The 16111-nt window shown below is 47.9% G+C and overlaps 1 protein-coding gene across 2 annotated transcripts in view; it reads right to left on the reverse strand.

Annotated features, from left to right (window-relative positions):
* Positions 1–11566: 11566 nt before the first annotated feature.
* SLC1A4 (solute carrier family 1 member 4) overlaps positions 11567–16111 on the reverse strand; it is a 29512-nt gene continuing 24967 nt past the window's right edge. For both annotated transcript variants that reach the window (XM_040993321.1, XM_040993322.1), the window contains exons 7-8: positions 15380–15514; positions 11567–14239 (exon numbers count right to left, since the gene is read on the reverse strand). In XM_040993321.1, coding sequence (XP_040849255.1) covers positions 14005–14239; positions 15380–15514 — 370 coding nt within the window. In that variant the 3' untranslated portion in view covers positions 11567–14004. The remainder of the gene's footprint in view (positions 14240–15379; positions 15515–16111) is intronic.

Here is a 16111-nt window from a genome sequence, read left to right on the forward strand (position 1 = left end):
GTGTAGATGGTCTCCAGGATGTGTGCTTGGACCACCTTTCTCCTGGATCCCTGAAGCTGTGCCACATGTCTTGTTTCACTTTCTAATTCTTTTCCATGCTTTTGACCTCTTCCATTTCCCCTGATGTTTATCAGCCAGAGAAGGTTCAGCACTCCCGACCTCGCTGCTGACACCCTCCATTTCCTCATCCAAACCTGGCTCCATATCTTGGCATTTTTGTGGCACTTCCACTGCTATCATTTGCATGATGTTTTGGACAGCTGTCAGGAGAAAACAAGCATTATAGGGAAGCAAATGTCAGTTTGCATGACTCCAAATGGAAGAACAAAACACAAGTTCACATTGACTAGGCACACCAGTCAACAAGAAAGGCATGGTGCAAGGGTGCTCGCCGACCCAGAGTGTTCTGGACAGTTCTCGCTTGACTCGCTCATGGGAGTTGTGAGGAAAAAAATGAAACAAAACATGTTAACCCTGCTCTTCTATACAGTGGTTTCTCTGTGAATCCCACTGGCAGCTTCATACAGAACAATACTAAGGGTGGTATGCTTGTATTGTACAGAATGGCAGACAGCAGGATGTTTGAATACAGAATACAATCAAGTGGAAAGCTACCTGCACGTGCTTCTTGTGAACAGCTTAGCTGGACAGTGAGAGGACGCCAGAAAGGGGCTAGCTCCCTGATTCACAGTTTTGTTAGTGGGTAGGTTGTCTTGTTTGAGTGTCCAGACAGATACCACATGATCTCTCTCATTTGTGAAGTCTAAAAAAACTGACCTTATTAGACAGAGAAAAGAGCGAAATACACAGAGGCTGCCAGAAGCTGGGAAGGTAGGAGGGAAGGAGAGGCAAGAAAGAGGTCACAAGTTGTCCAGTTGATTCAAGGGATGGGGAAATGAGAGCCTGTGTGCCGTGCAGTCAGTGTGGCTGTAGTTAACAGCTTTGTGCCACATTTTTTTTTTTAAATAGCCTGGGAACTTTGAGTGTTCTCACCACACAGGTGACAGATATCAGAGGTGATGGACATTCTCAATACCCTGATTTTTAAATTTAAAAAAGTTTTTATTATAGATGATATTTACATAGTTGATCAGAGTGGGGAGGATTGAGGGTTAGGGAAAAGTGGGTGTGATTATTATTTCCAGATTTTCTATTTCTTCTTCTTGTTTCTGGGGGGAGTTAAAGGGAAAAGCCACACCCAGCCTCCCAACTGCCCCAGCACCTGGGAATGGGGAAGAGGCATCTGATATCTGAGATCAGATGAGATCAGGCATGTTCAGGGTGGTATGGCCATAGACAGAGCCACCTGCTATCAACCCAGGGTCTCGATGTGCCACACACTCAGGGTTCTGCTTAGGTGGTTTCAATGGTTCTCAAATGATGTTGATCTCACCCATCCAAGGATGAGGAAACCCTTCCAATGTCCATTGGCTCACGTAGTTGACCTTTGAGTCTCCATTCACCCAGATTTTTTATCTTAACTAATTAATTTTTATTAGAAAGTAAGATTTACAGGGAGAAGGAGAAACAGAGAGGAAAGCTTTTTCATCCACTGGTTCACTCCCCAAGTGGTTGCAACAGCTGGAGTCTCACCCATGTGGGTGCAGGTCCCAGGGCTTTGGACTGTCCTCCACTGCTTTCCCAGGACACAAGCAGAGAGCTGGATGGAAGTAGAGCAGTCAGGATTAAAGAAACTGGCACCCACATAGGATCCTGGTGTGTGCAAGGCAAGGACCTTAGCCGTTAGGCTACTGTGTCAGGCCTCTAGTCCAGATTTTTGCTATCATTGTTTGGCTTAGGTAGTTGTCCAATTTGTTCTGTTTTTCTTCCTCTACTATGGTACCAGATGTCCTCTGCAGGCCCCAGTGGGTTGCCATGTCCTCCATGTGCATCAGGACCTGCTGTCCGGTGCTCTGTCTTTTCCATTGAGGAGAATCAGTTCTCGCATGCAGGCCCAAGGACCCAGGCCAAGTGACCCGGGCCCCACTGGAACCACCGCCCCTGAACTCATGGACCTGGCACCCATCAACAAATGGGCCCAAGGACTCTAGCCACAGGGGTTTACGGACCAGGCACCCACTGCACAGGTGGGCCATAGGGCCTGGGCCAGGTGACCTGGGCACTGCTGAACCCCTTCATCCCTGGGGATCATGGATCTGGCATCCACTGCGCAGGTGGGCCCAAGGAACCTCTGACCGTGGGGTTCATGGACCCAGCATGCATTGCCCCCAGACAGGCATGGCTTACCTCCCCTCAACATCCACCAGTGAGTGATATAATCTGGCTTGATCCAGTTTGCCTCTTGTTCCAGCTACTGCTGGTGGGTGCTGCAGCCTAACCCAGCCCAATCAACCCTTAGTTTCAGTGCTAATGTGAACTGGCTGGTATTGCTGCCAGACTCAGCCCCTCCTGCACCCTTTCCTGGTTCTCAGATCTGTCAGTGGATGTTATGAACTAGCACAGCCTGGACCACCCCCAGACCTGACCCACATTTATGCTGGCAGGTACTGTAACCTGGGCTGCTCCTTGCCTTGGTTTTTGTGTTCACCTAAAGGGACTGCTTCTTGACAAAGGAATTCACCAAGCTCCTCGATCAGGTCTGCTTCTAGTGGCAGATCTCATGCACTCTGGTGGGTCCTTAGCCTAGGATGACTTTGTCTACCTCTTGCCCTGGCAGAACAGTGGCCATGCCCAATTGGCCCACATCCATTCTAGTTCTTAGTGTTGGGTGTTACAGCCCAGCCATACCTAGTCTACACCCTAACACAGTTCTCACGTGGTTCAGTGGGAGCTGAGACTTAGCCTAGCCCATTCTACACCCATCCTGGTTTTCACAAATACCAGTGGGTGCTGGAGTCTAGCCCAGGCTGGTGCATTCTAGAACCAGTCCACACACATGCCGAGGGAGACTGTAGCCATGTCCAGCCCAGCCCAGTGTCCCCGTTCTGGCTCTCAAGCTCACCAGTTGGAATTGCAACCCAGCTGGGGCATCCCTAAGGTCTCCGACCAAGCTTGTTCCCACCCATGGATCTTGTGCATGCCAACATAGATTGCTATTCCACAGGGGTGAGTCCACATACTCACCTGTATATTCTTCTACCAGACCCATATCTCACGCGCTGACTAGTGTCATGGCCCAGCCTAATGTTATCTGTCCCCTGTTCCAACTCTCGCTGGTGGGTATTATGATCCTGCCCTGCCAGTGAGTGGAATTCAGTAATGTTGTTGTTAACTACTGCAGCTCCTTGCCTTAGCTCTTGTGCTCACCATGTGTGCTAGTACTTCAGTCTGACCCTTAAAGGTCTTTCTATTCCCTCCTCTGAACTGCTCAGTCTCAGCCTCCTTGCTTACCTATAAGTACAGTGGCCTTGTCTATGGAAGCCTCTCAGTGATCATTCCTCACTTGGACATAAACTCTCAGATCCGTGCTCGTCCTACCTGTGTCATCCCCAGAACCCTGTAAACCCATACCCCCGAGTTACCAAAGTGGGCTGCTGGGTGGCCTGAGGGCTTTGTTATGCACCATTGGCATCCTGGCCTCTCAATCTGAGTGTCACCAGGCCTTCTCCCTTCCCCCAGGGCTGGCTAGCCTGATTTTTACTTTTTAAGAATTCATTTTAGGGCCTGGCGGCATGGCCTAGTGGCTAACGTCCTCGCCTTGAACGCGCCAGGATCCCATATGGGCGCCGGTTCTAATCCTGGCAGCTCCACTTCGCATCCAGCTCCCTGCTTGTGGCCTGGGAATGCAGTCGAGGACGGCCCAATGCTTTGGGACCCTGCACCCATGTGGGATACCTGGAAGAGGTTCCTGGATCCTGGCTTTGGATCGGCATAGCATCGACTGTTGCACTCACTTGGGGAGTGAATCATCGGACGGAAGATCTTCCTCTCTGTTTCTCCTCCTCTCTGTATATCTGACTTTCCTGTAAATAAAAATAAATCTTAAAAAAAAAAAAAGAATTCATTTTACTTGAAAGGCAGAGTTACAGAGAGAAAGACAGAGACCTTTTGTCCTCTGTTTTATTCCCCAGATGCAATGACTGCAGTGACTGGAGCTGGGCCATTCCCAATCCAGGCCCTAGGAGCTTCTTCCAACTCTCCCACATGGGTAGAGCAGCCCAGAGACTGGAGCCATCTTCTACTGGTTTCCCAGGTACAAATAAGGAGCTAGATCACAAGTGGAACATCAGGGACATAAACCAGAGCCCAAATGGGATGTTGTGAGTAGAGGCTTAGCCCACCATGCATGGTGCTGGCTCCCCAATGCCCCAATGTCATCATTGCAGCTTGTATGCATTTATCAAAACATCACACTGTCCCACTCAATTATGAATAATTATGTGCCATGTTATACAGAACCAAAAATCCAGTATTCAGGCCCAAGCCCAGACCAATCAAATGGGAATCTTCATGGATGGAATGTTGATGTTTTTTGGGCCCTGGAGATTTTTTTAAATGTTTATTTTTTGATGATGTTTACATACTTGAGGATGAACATATGGATCACACATGAACCACTGATTAGGGTGGGGAGGGTTGAGGAATGAGTGAAAGTGGGTGGGATAATTGTTTCCAATTTTCTTTTTCATTCTGTGTCTGGGGAAAGTGGGTAGAGAAAGGCAGAGAGCTACTCCCCAGTACCTGGGGAGGCGGACTGCCACTTGATCTTGTCCTAGAATCTCACATGTGGAGCCTGTTCTGAGGGTACTGCCTAAGTGGTTTTGATAGTTCTAAGATGCTGTTGATTTCATTACTCCAGGGTTGAGGAAATCCTTACAGGGTCCATTGATTGACATAGTCTACCCTAGAGTCTCCTCTCCTTCAGATATTTCCTGTCAAAGCTTGGCAGGGAGAGTTGTCCCATTTGTTCAGCCATCCATGGTACTAGATGTCCTCTGCAGGCCTTAGTGAACTGTTTTGTCCCCCCATGAGCATCTGGTTATGCTGTCTGCTATATGGGCTTCAACTGAGGAGGACCCCAATTCTGACACATGCACTCCACAGTCAAACCACAGATCTTGTGGTTTTTCCCTGTGGTTGTAGTTCTGAGTCCAATAGTCTAGTTGGGAGTGCCCAAAGAAAGCTCACCAGAGGTGACCCCAGACCTGGTTCCTGTGTGTGCCAGCCAGTGTGAGGCCTGGCTCAGTCCATCACCTGCGTCAGCCTACATCAGCCTACCACACTGGTGGTTGTAGTCACTTGGTCAGTTCTGTTTCACACAAACCAGTGGGTGCTGTGACCCAGCCCATTCCTGCCATACTCAGTCCTATGCACACCAGTGATTGCTGCAGCCCATTTGCAATGACCCCTAATAACCGTCATGAGGCTTGCCCCCAGCCCTGGTTCCTGCACATGTTGGTATATGCAGCAGACTAATCCAGTCAGTCCCACATCCCTTTAGGTTCTTGTACACATCAATGTGTGCAGCAGCCTAGTTCAGCCCAACCAACCCCACTATCCAGTCCACACTTGAAGCTGATGAGTACTACTGGCTATTTAGCCAGGCATGCCCCAGCTCTGATTCTCATGCTCACCAGTGGGAATTCCAGCCCATCAGAGAGGGGTGCCCACAGTTTTGCTACTAGGCCCATTCCTAGCCCTAAATCTTGTTCCTCTCAGGGGTCAGGTGGTCTAGCCTGACGGACTTGCCCTCTTTCCAGCACTTGTCAATTGATGCTGCAGCAAGGCCTGACCAGCCTGTACTTACTCTGGCTCATGCCTACAACAGTAGATAAAGTTACTTAACCCAGTCTGGCTCTCCCTCTAACCCAGTTCACATGCAGGCCAAGAATTTTTGTAGCTGTGACCAGTCTGGTCCACCCCAGATCTCTCTTGCTTTGTAGTGGGCACAGTAGTCCCTCTGGTGACTTTTGGGAAATCTTAGGATATTAATTTCCTACCTCTAAAAGGGTAAAAACCAAGTAAAGAGTCATGGCTGTCTTTTCTTTTTTAAAAAAGACTTGGAATTACAGAGAAAAGACAAGGCAGAGAGTTTTTCCTTCTGCTGGTTCGTTCCCCAGATATGCACAAAGACTGGATCTGGGCCAATCCAGAAGCCAGAAGCCAGAAACCTCCTCTGAGTCTCTGATGCCCAGGTAGGGACTCAAAGCCTTGAGCCATCCTCCACTGATTTCCCAGGTCATAAGAAGGGAGCTAGATTGAAAGTGGAACATCTGGGACTAGAAGCAGTGTCAGTATGGGGTGTGGCACCAAAGACAGAAACTTAGCCTACTATACCATGGCACTGGCTCATACTGTCTGCATTTACGAGGGAAATTTGATTTCAAATGACTGAAGATTTCCCTGCTCTGTATGTAATCCCTCCCTCACCAAGAGCTTCAAATACCAGAGTTTGCAGGCCTGGGGCTCTGAGATTGTCAGGCTGACCAGAACTCAAACACCCAAGCCTGCCTTCACGTTTCCTGAGCATGATGAATAAGGAGTCAAGTATAGGCTGATAGAATAAATTCCTGTCTGGAAGAAGGGATGTTACTGGGAACTGATTGAATCCTGAATTGCACCTCGGAAGGACACAACAAAGAAGTTGTGATAAAGGGTATTCAGGCATATCCTAAAAATTGTTTTCAAGGCTCAGATCCTTTTCAGCAGTTGTTGAAATATTTTTTAGATTCAGATATTCAGAATGGATACACATTGGCCCAGGAGTTGAGATAGCTTTCCAGGAGGCAAAGGAGGAGGGAGGAAGGGACTCTGTCCCAAACTTAATTTAGAAATGTCTTCTATGGCTCATAAGCAGAGTGCCCATTGGTTACTACTCCATCAAGTTTCTTGAGAAATAGGCTACAGGTTGTGATTCATTTCATAGTTTTTGAACCAGGACTCCTAATGCTATTCCCCTTTATTTCTTTCTCACACACACACAATAAGGCTTTTTGTGAGATTCCCAAGGCAGGGGCCCATAAAAGAGCTTGACTTCTTCAAAGAGCCTGTTTGCTTCAGGGGTTCATTGCAGGCACTGTAAATCATCTCTCTGGGCAGTTCAAGTCCTGGCAGTTCCACTTCCAATCCAGCTCCCTGTTAGTGTGCCTGGGAAAGCAGCGGGAATAGCTCAAGTCCTTGGGCCACTATGCCTTGCATTGAAGACCTGGTAAAAGCTCCTAACCTTGGTCTGGCTCAACTCTGTGATGGCAGTTGGGGGAATGAATCAGCAGATGAGAGATCTCTCTTTCTGTTTGTGCCCATCCCCCTCTCTTTCAAACCAATAAAATAAAATCTTGAAACAAAACAAAACAAATTGCTGTGTCCTCTCTGTTGACAGGCCTAGAGTAATAATGTAGCCTAAGTACTGGACTTTTGTAATGAGCGTTGGGTCCTTTTCTATAAAATCTTACATCCTCAATTGGCTGAGACCTTAAGGCTTTGACTGTATTCTTTCTTTCTTTCTTTTTTTTTTTTTTTTTTTGGTAAAGATGTATTTATTTTTATTGGAAAGTGAGATATACAGAGAGGAAGAGAGACAGAGAGGAAGATCTTCTTCCATTTATTTACTCCCCAAGTGGCTATAATGGCCAGAGCTCAGCCCATCTGAAGCCAGGAGGTGGGTGCAGGGTCCCAAGGCTTTGGGCTGTCCTTGACTGCTTTCCCAGGCCACAATCAGGGAGCTGGATGGGAAGCAGAGCTGCCAGGACATGAACTGGCACACATATGGGATCCCTGTACGTGCAAGGTGAGGACTTTAGCTGCTAGGCTCTGCACCAGGCTCTGACTGTATTCTTGTATGACAATTTGTGAATGACTACAGATAAATTGATCATCCACATGTTGGAGTATTGTCCCCTGAGAGAGCTGAAGATCTCTTAAGGCTTTAAGTCTTGTGCATACAAGTGTGGGTAGTCTTGAAACCTTTATTACAAGTTGATCCAACTAAGTGGTTTGAGTTTTTGGATGTACCCATTCAAATACAAACAGCAATTGAGAATCCCAGTGCTCTGGCACACAGAAGAAACCTTCTTTAAGGTCTATGACACTAAACCATTTTGCCTGTTCTGGGATGAGTGTTCAAATAGTATAGGAATTAGCTACCGTAGGTTGTACTGTAATGACAGCCTCATTCTCAAACCAAAGTCTTGGAATAGCCTATATTTTCTTGTAGGCTTAAGAACTAGAACAGGTGAGTTGTAAGGAGATGGGTGAAATATTAGTAAACCAAATTTAAGAAATTTGTCAATAAATGACTGGAGCCCCAATTGTACTCCCCCCCCCCTTTTTTATTTTATCAGACACGGCTTACAAATGAGAAAGCAATTATAGTCTTTGGACTTAATATTTATAGATTGAACTGTTTTTTACCTCATCTGAAGATTACTTTGTCCTGACTTTTTTTTTTAAAAAGATTTATTTTTATTGTTTTTTAATTGGAAAGGCGGATATACAGAGAGGAGAGACAGAGAGGAAGATCTTCCGTCCGATGATTCACTCCCCAAGTGAGCGCAACGGGCCGATACTATGCCGATCCAAAGCCAGGAGCCTCTTCAGGGTCTCCCACGCGGGTGCAGGGTCCCAAAGCTTTGGGCTGTCCTCGACTGCTTTCCCAGGCCACAGGCAGGGAGCTGGAAGGGAAGCGGGGCTGCCGGGATTAGAACTGGCGCCCATATGGGATCCCAGGCGTGCAAGGCGAGGACCTTTAACCACTTGCGCCACCGCGCCGGGCCCTGTCCTGACTTTTGAATCAGCCTTTTTGTATAGCATCTGAAAAAGCTACATTTGAATTTTGTCGCATAAAAAAGGATAGCTTTTAAGTTTAAAGTTGAATTTGATAACAGTTGCCACTCTGATGAGTAGATCTCTGCTCTTTAGAGATGTGGGCATTGGGGTACAATAAGGAATGAGAGACTAAATTTTTTTGTCTTTTAATTTTCGGGTCAAATCAGGGGTAAATTCCTTGTGATTGGAAATTCCTTCAATCCCTGGAGTTTGGAGCAGGGCGTTCTGAGAAGGAAGTTAATATCAAGTAAATAGCGCCATGTTAATTAGAAATTATATTTGGTTACAGCAACATCAAAGGTCATCAGGGTTCCTCAGTGACAACAGGGATATCATTTGGGGGATCATCTTTTGCTCTCTGATAACTATAGTCTTGATGGTTGACTGAGCTTTTGGAAACAGAGGACAGTCCAGTATGTGACAAAAGCACACTCTGTGCCAGAGGCTTGGTGGTGTGCGGTGGGAGATTCACACCCAGCAGCTGTGAGCTGGCAGCCACGCTGGGGTCTGCCAACGCTGCCCAGAGCAGCTTTAGCCACTCTGCAGCAGGGACTCACTCAAGGACCTCAGATGTAGCCCCTTTGCTCTCAGGGTGCAGCCCTGGGCACAGCTTAGAGCAGCCTCATGTTCAGTGTCCTGGCCCTCATGCTTAAAACAAAATTGCCCTGTCTTCCCTTGTTTTGGGACCTGTTAGCCTACCCTTGTGTTTTTGAGCTCTGCCAAGGTTTCAGTTGTCACAACCACAACTTTAATTTACTGCCTATTTCTTCTTTTTTCATTGTAAATAGAAAGAGCCAAGTCTAGTAACTGGTCCAATAGGGTCTGGAAGCCTACCTACAGCATTTTAATTTTTTTAGTTAAAGATTTATTTATTTTTATTGGAGAGTCAGATTTACAGAAAGAAGATGAAGAAAGAGAAAGATTTTCCACAGGTTCACTCCCCAAGTGGTTGCAATGCCTGGAGCTAGGCTGATTTGAAGCCAGGAATTTCTTCAGGTCTCCCATGTTGGTTCAGGGTCTCAAAGCTCTGGGCCATCCTCTATAGCTTTCCAAGGCCACAGGCAGGGAGCTGGATGAGAAGTAGAGCAGCTGGGATACAAACTGGTGCCCATATAGAATCCTGGTGAATGCAAGGCGAGAATTTAGCCACAAGGCCATTGCCCCAGCCTTACCTATAGATTTCCTTCTTATGAAAGACAGTTCTGTTACTTTCCTTGACTTAGGTTTCTTTATGTTACTATTAATTCCGTTATTCAAGGCAACTATGTTTGTGGTTCTGGGGATCTCTCTCCCTGGGTTATTATAATCCCAAGCAGGCCCTGGGGAGGATATTGTCATCTCCCTGGGGGGTTGTTGTCACTGGGCTGAGTTGCAAAGAGGGTATCTATGTGTTTCCTAGCTGTTTCCAAAATTCTTTCATCAGAAATGCAGAGGAGGTTATCAAAATAAATCTGACCCATAGATCAGAGTCTCAGGTTAGAGCTTGGAACCCATCAGTGAAATCTTTAGGGTCCCTGGAAAAACATGCCCAGCCTGTTCTATTATTGGGCAGCTATAACAGAACATGGGGCTCTGACTGTTGTCTCTATTGCTGCTGCCTTCCTAGAGTGGATAGGTGCTATTTCCTTGAGTGGGTAGATATTTACTATTTTTGGTGCATGTAAGGCCCCATTTTGGGTGTGACTTTGACTTTGTGGACTGCTGGCTGATCTTTGATCTTAGGATGGTGGTACTAAACTGGTTAGAGCTGAGGCTAGAACTTCTGCAAGATTAAAGCTACTGCAGCCAGTGGTAGGGCTGAGGCCAGAGCCTTTGGTAGGGCCAAGGCTAAGGAGCTGGATCCTCCTGGTGATAGGGGATGTGGGAATCCCCAAGCAGTATCTCAGTCGCTGTGCCACGTAGTCACTTCCCGTGCATATATAATTGGTGGCTTCTTTGAGCAGGCCAACACCCAAACACCCCAATGCTCTTTCTATCCCTCGAGGTGGGGAGGTGCAGGTGGCCAGGCCTGGGCACATGGAGTTGCTCCTGCTCTTCTTGCTGTCTGGCTATTGAAAAGCATGTGGAAAAGTGAACTCACTGGGTACACATTCCAACCTCCAGATACTCTGCAGAGCAGGGTTAGGGCAGCCACACTCCCTAACCCTGGTAGGAATCCAAGCTGTTTCGGATAGGCACTGTCAGGCGCTTGGTGTGTGCAGACTTCTTCCTCACCCTTTCACCCGGGAAATGAAAACCAGCTTCTGAATCACATGCAGAAATCACATGGAAATGACCAGGCTAGAACAGAGAGCCGCACCTCAAGCAGCACCAGAGTCTGAAAACAGATTTCCAGTGTGATCTTGCAGGATAATACTAAGAGGTTTCCAGATTCCTAGGTGTGTTGAAATGTGGTCACTAACGGGGAAATTATAGAAAAGAATGGACTGGGTGTGGTGGTGATCACACCTCTGGGGATTTTCCTGGTGATGCTGTGGTCTGGGGCATCTCCCTTGCTGCTCCTTGGCTTGTAGGAGGAGCTGCCTGAAGATCTGGGTGAGCCACTGAGTCTGACCTTCTGGGAGTATGTGGCAAAAGCACATTGTTGTGCAAGAGGCTTGGTGGTGTGCAGTGGGAGATTCACATTCAGTAGTTGTGAGCTGGCAGCCACGCTGGGGTCTGCCAACCGCTGCGCAGGGCAGCTTTGGCCACTCTGCAGCAGAGATTCACACAGGCCTCGGGGAAGAACACCCCCCACCCTCCATTCCCCTCCAGGCTATCCCTGAGAGGAACACTAGCTCCACCCCAAGGGCCACATGCAACTTGAAAAAGGAATAAAGGAAAAGGTGGGTTCCAGTAGAAATATTGTATTTACTTTTAAAGACTGTGCTAGGTTTTAAGGCAAGTGTCACACATACAGAACAGTAAGAAGGGAACAGGATTTGCTACGACATGTTAGAGAATGGCCAGGGACAAATTTTCTGACAATGCGCAGTGTGGTTTGCCCTGGTCACCCCCTCTGCTGGCTCTGCTCTGTCTGGAAATCAAAGAACCGATGCTTCCAAGGGGACAGTCCCACGCGTGTCACACAGAAGCACTCTTCTCCAAATCTTGGTATCCTCGTGTGGCCGGGCCACATCCTGGACGTGGGGTACTCAGCCAGTGGATCGTCTTGTCCAGCTCTAATCTTAGGAATGGAAAATTCATCCTCAGGAATGGAAGACCAGAATGCCAAACACCACAACTGGTAGTTGAATGCACCCCATTCAAACTCAAACCTGCTTGGATTGGAGCTAAAACTATATACACACACAGAAGAAAAAAATGAGAACAAAAAAGATTGAAGCCTGAAAAATAGCAAATGTTCATTTGTGGTTTGAAATTAAACAATGTGATCTTCTCCCACACTCCTTTGAAAACAGCAGAGTACTGGCAGCAAGCTCCAGCTGGAGGGTAAATGCAGGCACCTTTCTGCTCAGTCCCTCCCTGGTTGTCCTGGGCAGGAGGCTTGGCTGGTCCGGAGAGTTGGACTTTCCTGTTGGTCTGGGTAGGCCTCATGTCCCCAGTTTTAAAATGAAGGGGGCACCTGATTGTTTCTGGACCACTTGCCTTCCAGTGGTTCACCACAAAGCTGTGGACCTCTCTTGGAGGGTCCAGATACAGAGCAACAGACTGGGAATAAACAAAGTTGAACATCGAGGGGCCTTCAGTGAGTGGGCTCTTAAAATAGGGTGGCAGTAGTGATGCCACATTCGGGAGTTGCAGTGAAATGTGGCCGTAGTGAACTAGCTAATTCATAACAACTTGAAGGACTCCAGGAAGAGGCTGTGTCTGATGCTACCATCAGACAACTACATGAAATGACAACAGCATGGGGAACAAAGTCCTGCTCACACAAGATGACTTCACTGGGGAAGGAGGTCTCATGGGGAAACTGACACTGGGGTAATAGATAAGCAGAGCTTATGGGTGTTAGCATTTGACATTGAGAGGTGGAATGGTCATTTTCACGGATTTACAGTTTGCCTCACTGAATCCCTCTGAGGTAGGTAAGAGGTGGTAACGTTAGCCCCATTTTACCAATGGGCTAAAGTGAGGCCCCGGGATTTGCTGTGATCATGCACTAACAGCCACAGCAGGCAGCAGCACCCTGTAGCTCACTGCTTTCTCTATACAGATCCCACCTCAAGATTAAAACGGAGTCCATGGGTAACGGCAGGCCATCTTACCAGTAATTTTAAACCTTGGTGCCCTGGCAGGAGTGGAATCTTATCTGTGGTAATCAGCCATAGTCAAGGGACTGGGAAGCTGGGAATGGGAATGGGGACCCCAACTCCAATTAGGACCTGGATTTATTAGAAGGAGGGAGGGCTTTGCTGTTGCCATGATACAGTGCTTTACGGAGGATCATGTTGTACTGGAGTTGATAGGCCAACAAGGGTTGTGAGTGTGATGACCTCATCATCCCCCAAGAGGAGGCAGCCCCTCTTGGGCTCACTGCCAGGTTAGAGTGGATGGAACTAAGCTGTAGAGTTGGAAGAGGCCTAGGCCTAGGGAACAGAAAGTGCTCTGGGCTGGGGTGGTACTTAGGCAACTGTGTATGTGCCCTGCTGCATCCGGGCCTGATAGAGCACCCCCTCTCTGTTCAAGCGATACTTTTCTCCTCTTGACCTCAGAATATGAATTGTTTACTTAATGCTACTGGCCAGAGACCCTCACTGTCTTAATACCCCCCTGGAGTATTTTTAACATTGACATTGGGCAGTGCCTCCAGTCCCACAGCAACAAGTGTGGTAGAAGGCACCCACACCCAGCTGGAGCACAAATTCTTTATACACCCGAGTCCCAGCTCAGGAAACTCCAGCCAGCTTAGAATTCGGGAATCTTTCCAATGCTAGCCGTTGACAAGGCAATGTGACAGGTGACTATAGGCCATCTTGGTTTGCCCAGGAAGCATCTGATGTATGGTCGTCTGGAAGCAATGACAAATACACCTGCATTTTTTCAAGCTTTAGCTGCAGGCCCTATGAGCCCATGATCACTGGAATGTGGGGGCTCTGGGGAAGGTTTCCAGACAGAGCTCCAGGTGCATACACAGCTGCTCCTGGACATGGATCAAACCAAGCATCAGAGTGTCCTAGTCTTTGGCACACAGTTCCGCTGAGGAGCCCGATGCCTGTGCTGAGAGCTCACCCTCAAACTGGTGGCTGGGCACAAGTGTTGCTCAGATTCGGTAGGGGCCTGGCCCATGTTTACCATGGCTGGGCTATGAGATAGGGCGCCCCTGCTGGCACAGCCACTTCACAGAACTGACTCCTTGGATTCCAGTTCCGGGGCGCTGACCACAGGGCCGGTGGGATTCTGGTGTGTTACCAGGGGCGATGTCTCCTCCTCAGACTTGGAGTTGGGGATGGCTTCCACTTTGACCTCGCTCAGTTCTTGCCCACCTCTCTTTTCTGCCTTCTGATTGAGGTGATGGAGAATGCCTGCACCCAGGGCATCGCCTTCCACGTTTACCACGGTGGTAGTCCGGTCCCTGGTGGAGAAAGGAAAAGGTGGGGATGACACCAGCCCCTTTGTGGGGGTGAAGAGCCGTGTCATGGCAGGTTGGATGCCATGGGAATACTGGTACTGGCAGGAGCTTTGCAGTTCACTAGAGAGCATGCTATGCAAGGGAGCAAGCCTCACCTTACCCTGCTTTTTAAATTTCTTTTTATCTGTGCAGCATGGAGAAGGTGATCTGTCACCCACTGGCTCATTCTCCAAATGCCTCCAATGGCTGCAGCTGGGTGAATCTGAAGTCAGGAGCCCGGAAGTCAATCCAGGTCTCCTGTGTGGGTGGCAGGGACCCAGTCATTTGCTGCCTTCCAGGGTGTGCATTAGCAAGAAGCCGGAGTGAGGAACAGGGTCAGGACTTTGGTATGGACAGTGGGTATCCTAAGTGGCATCTTGATTAACAAGTCAAACACCTGCCTTTATCCTACTCTGATTTTCTTTGAACATTGTTCATCCTGACAAAAGTATAGCATAGAAGAATTCACATCACAGAACTAGTAGACTGTGCCAAGATTTGAATCCAGACACTGGGTTATAGGGCTTACATAAGCTCTCCCTATTCACCATTAGTATCACACTGACTTTCCTGTAAAATAAGTGTTTATACCTGCCAAAGGTGTCATGAAACCCCTGACATTGTAGGGTGTTCTTACGGGAGCCTGGCAGTCAGCCAAGATGATGCTTCTCACCTGAATCCTTCTCCGCTGAGCCCACCTCACTCTCCTTAGCGTGGCTCTTCATCGCTTTCCTCCCAGAATTCATGCCTGTGCTGTTCCTGTCAGGGACACTCCTTCCCAATGCATTAGGGTCCCTGACTGCTGATTCCTTTCACTCAGCCACTGACACCTGTGCCCTGGGATTGTGTTGAGGGCCTCAGCCTCCTGTCCCTACTTCACTGAGTGCCCAACGGAAGTTCTTGGCAGTGACAGCTCATGGTTGTTCATGGATGTTCAAGGCAGCAGATTTTCATCTTGCTCAGTTTTCCCCAGCTTAACTGCCAGGCTCCTCCACAAGTTTCTCTGCATGCCCCATGCCACTGGCAGAGTGTCAAGCTCTCAGGACATCAACACAGACTCTCCTTTTGTTTTTGGTGTCTTTAAGACTCGCTACTGGTACTTACACAATCCAGTCAACAGCCAGGATCAGAGAGAGGTCATGCGTTGGCAGTCCAATGGCCTCCAGAATGATGGCGATGGTGAGGACTCCTCCAGCTGGCACGCCTGCTGCCCCTACACTGGACGCGGTGGCAGTCACTCTAGGGGGAGGAGGAAACAAAGTCGGCCACTAATACAGTGCAGAGTGGGCACAGAGAAGCAGAACCTGGCAGCCATGACTTGGAAACCTAAACCCACACCACCATCTCTCACGTCAACAAGGCGATGGTCCACTCTGTTCAGGGACAGCTGGGCCTCCTCATCCTTGGGCTCTGTATCCATGGATTCAGCCAACCATGGATTAAAATTAGGAAAGAAAAATTGTGTCTATACTGAATAAGTGTAGACTCTTCTCCCTAAGAACACAGCATAACGACTGTCTACATTACACTTGTACTTTATATGTGATCTAACGCCCAAGTTCAGCAAAATTATGCTTCAGCACTATAAACTGCTAAATACTAAAATGAAAATAGACACGAGACAGCTGAATAGTACCCTATAGCCATTTTAAGGTGTATAGAAGCCGGTTCTGTATATAAACTGAAATTGAAATGTCAATGAAGTAGTCACGGGATATGGTTAAGAACTTGCATTTTTTAACATATTGGTTACTCAATACCATGTCAAGTAATTCCATAATGTTGTAAATTGTTGTTGATGTTATGTTGGGGCTTTTAATTGATCGGGATAATGTT

Source organism: Ochotona curzoniae, unplaced genomic scaffold (genome assembly GCF_017591425.1).
Source record: "Ochotona curzoniae isolate NIBS_2020 unplaced genomic scaffold, NIBS_Ocur_1.0 contig_883, whole genome shotgun sequence".
Lineage (NCBI taxonomy): Eukaryota > Metazoa > Chordata > Mammalia > Lagomorpha > Ochotonidae > Ochotona > Ochotona curzoniae.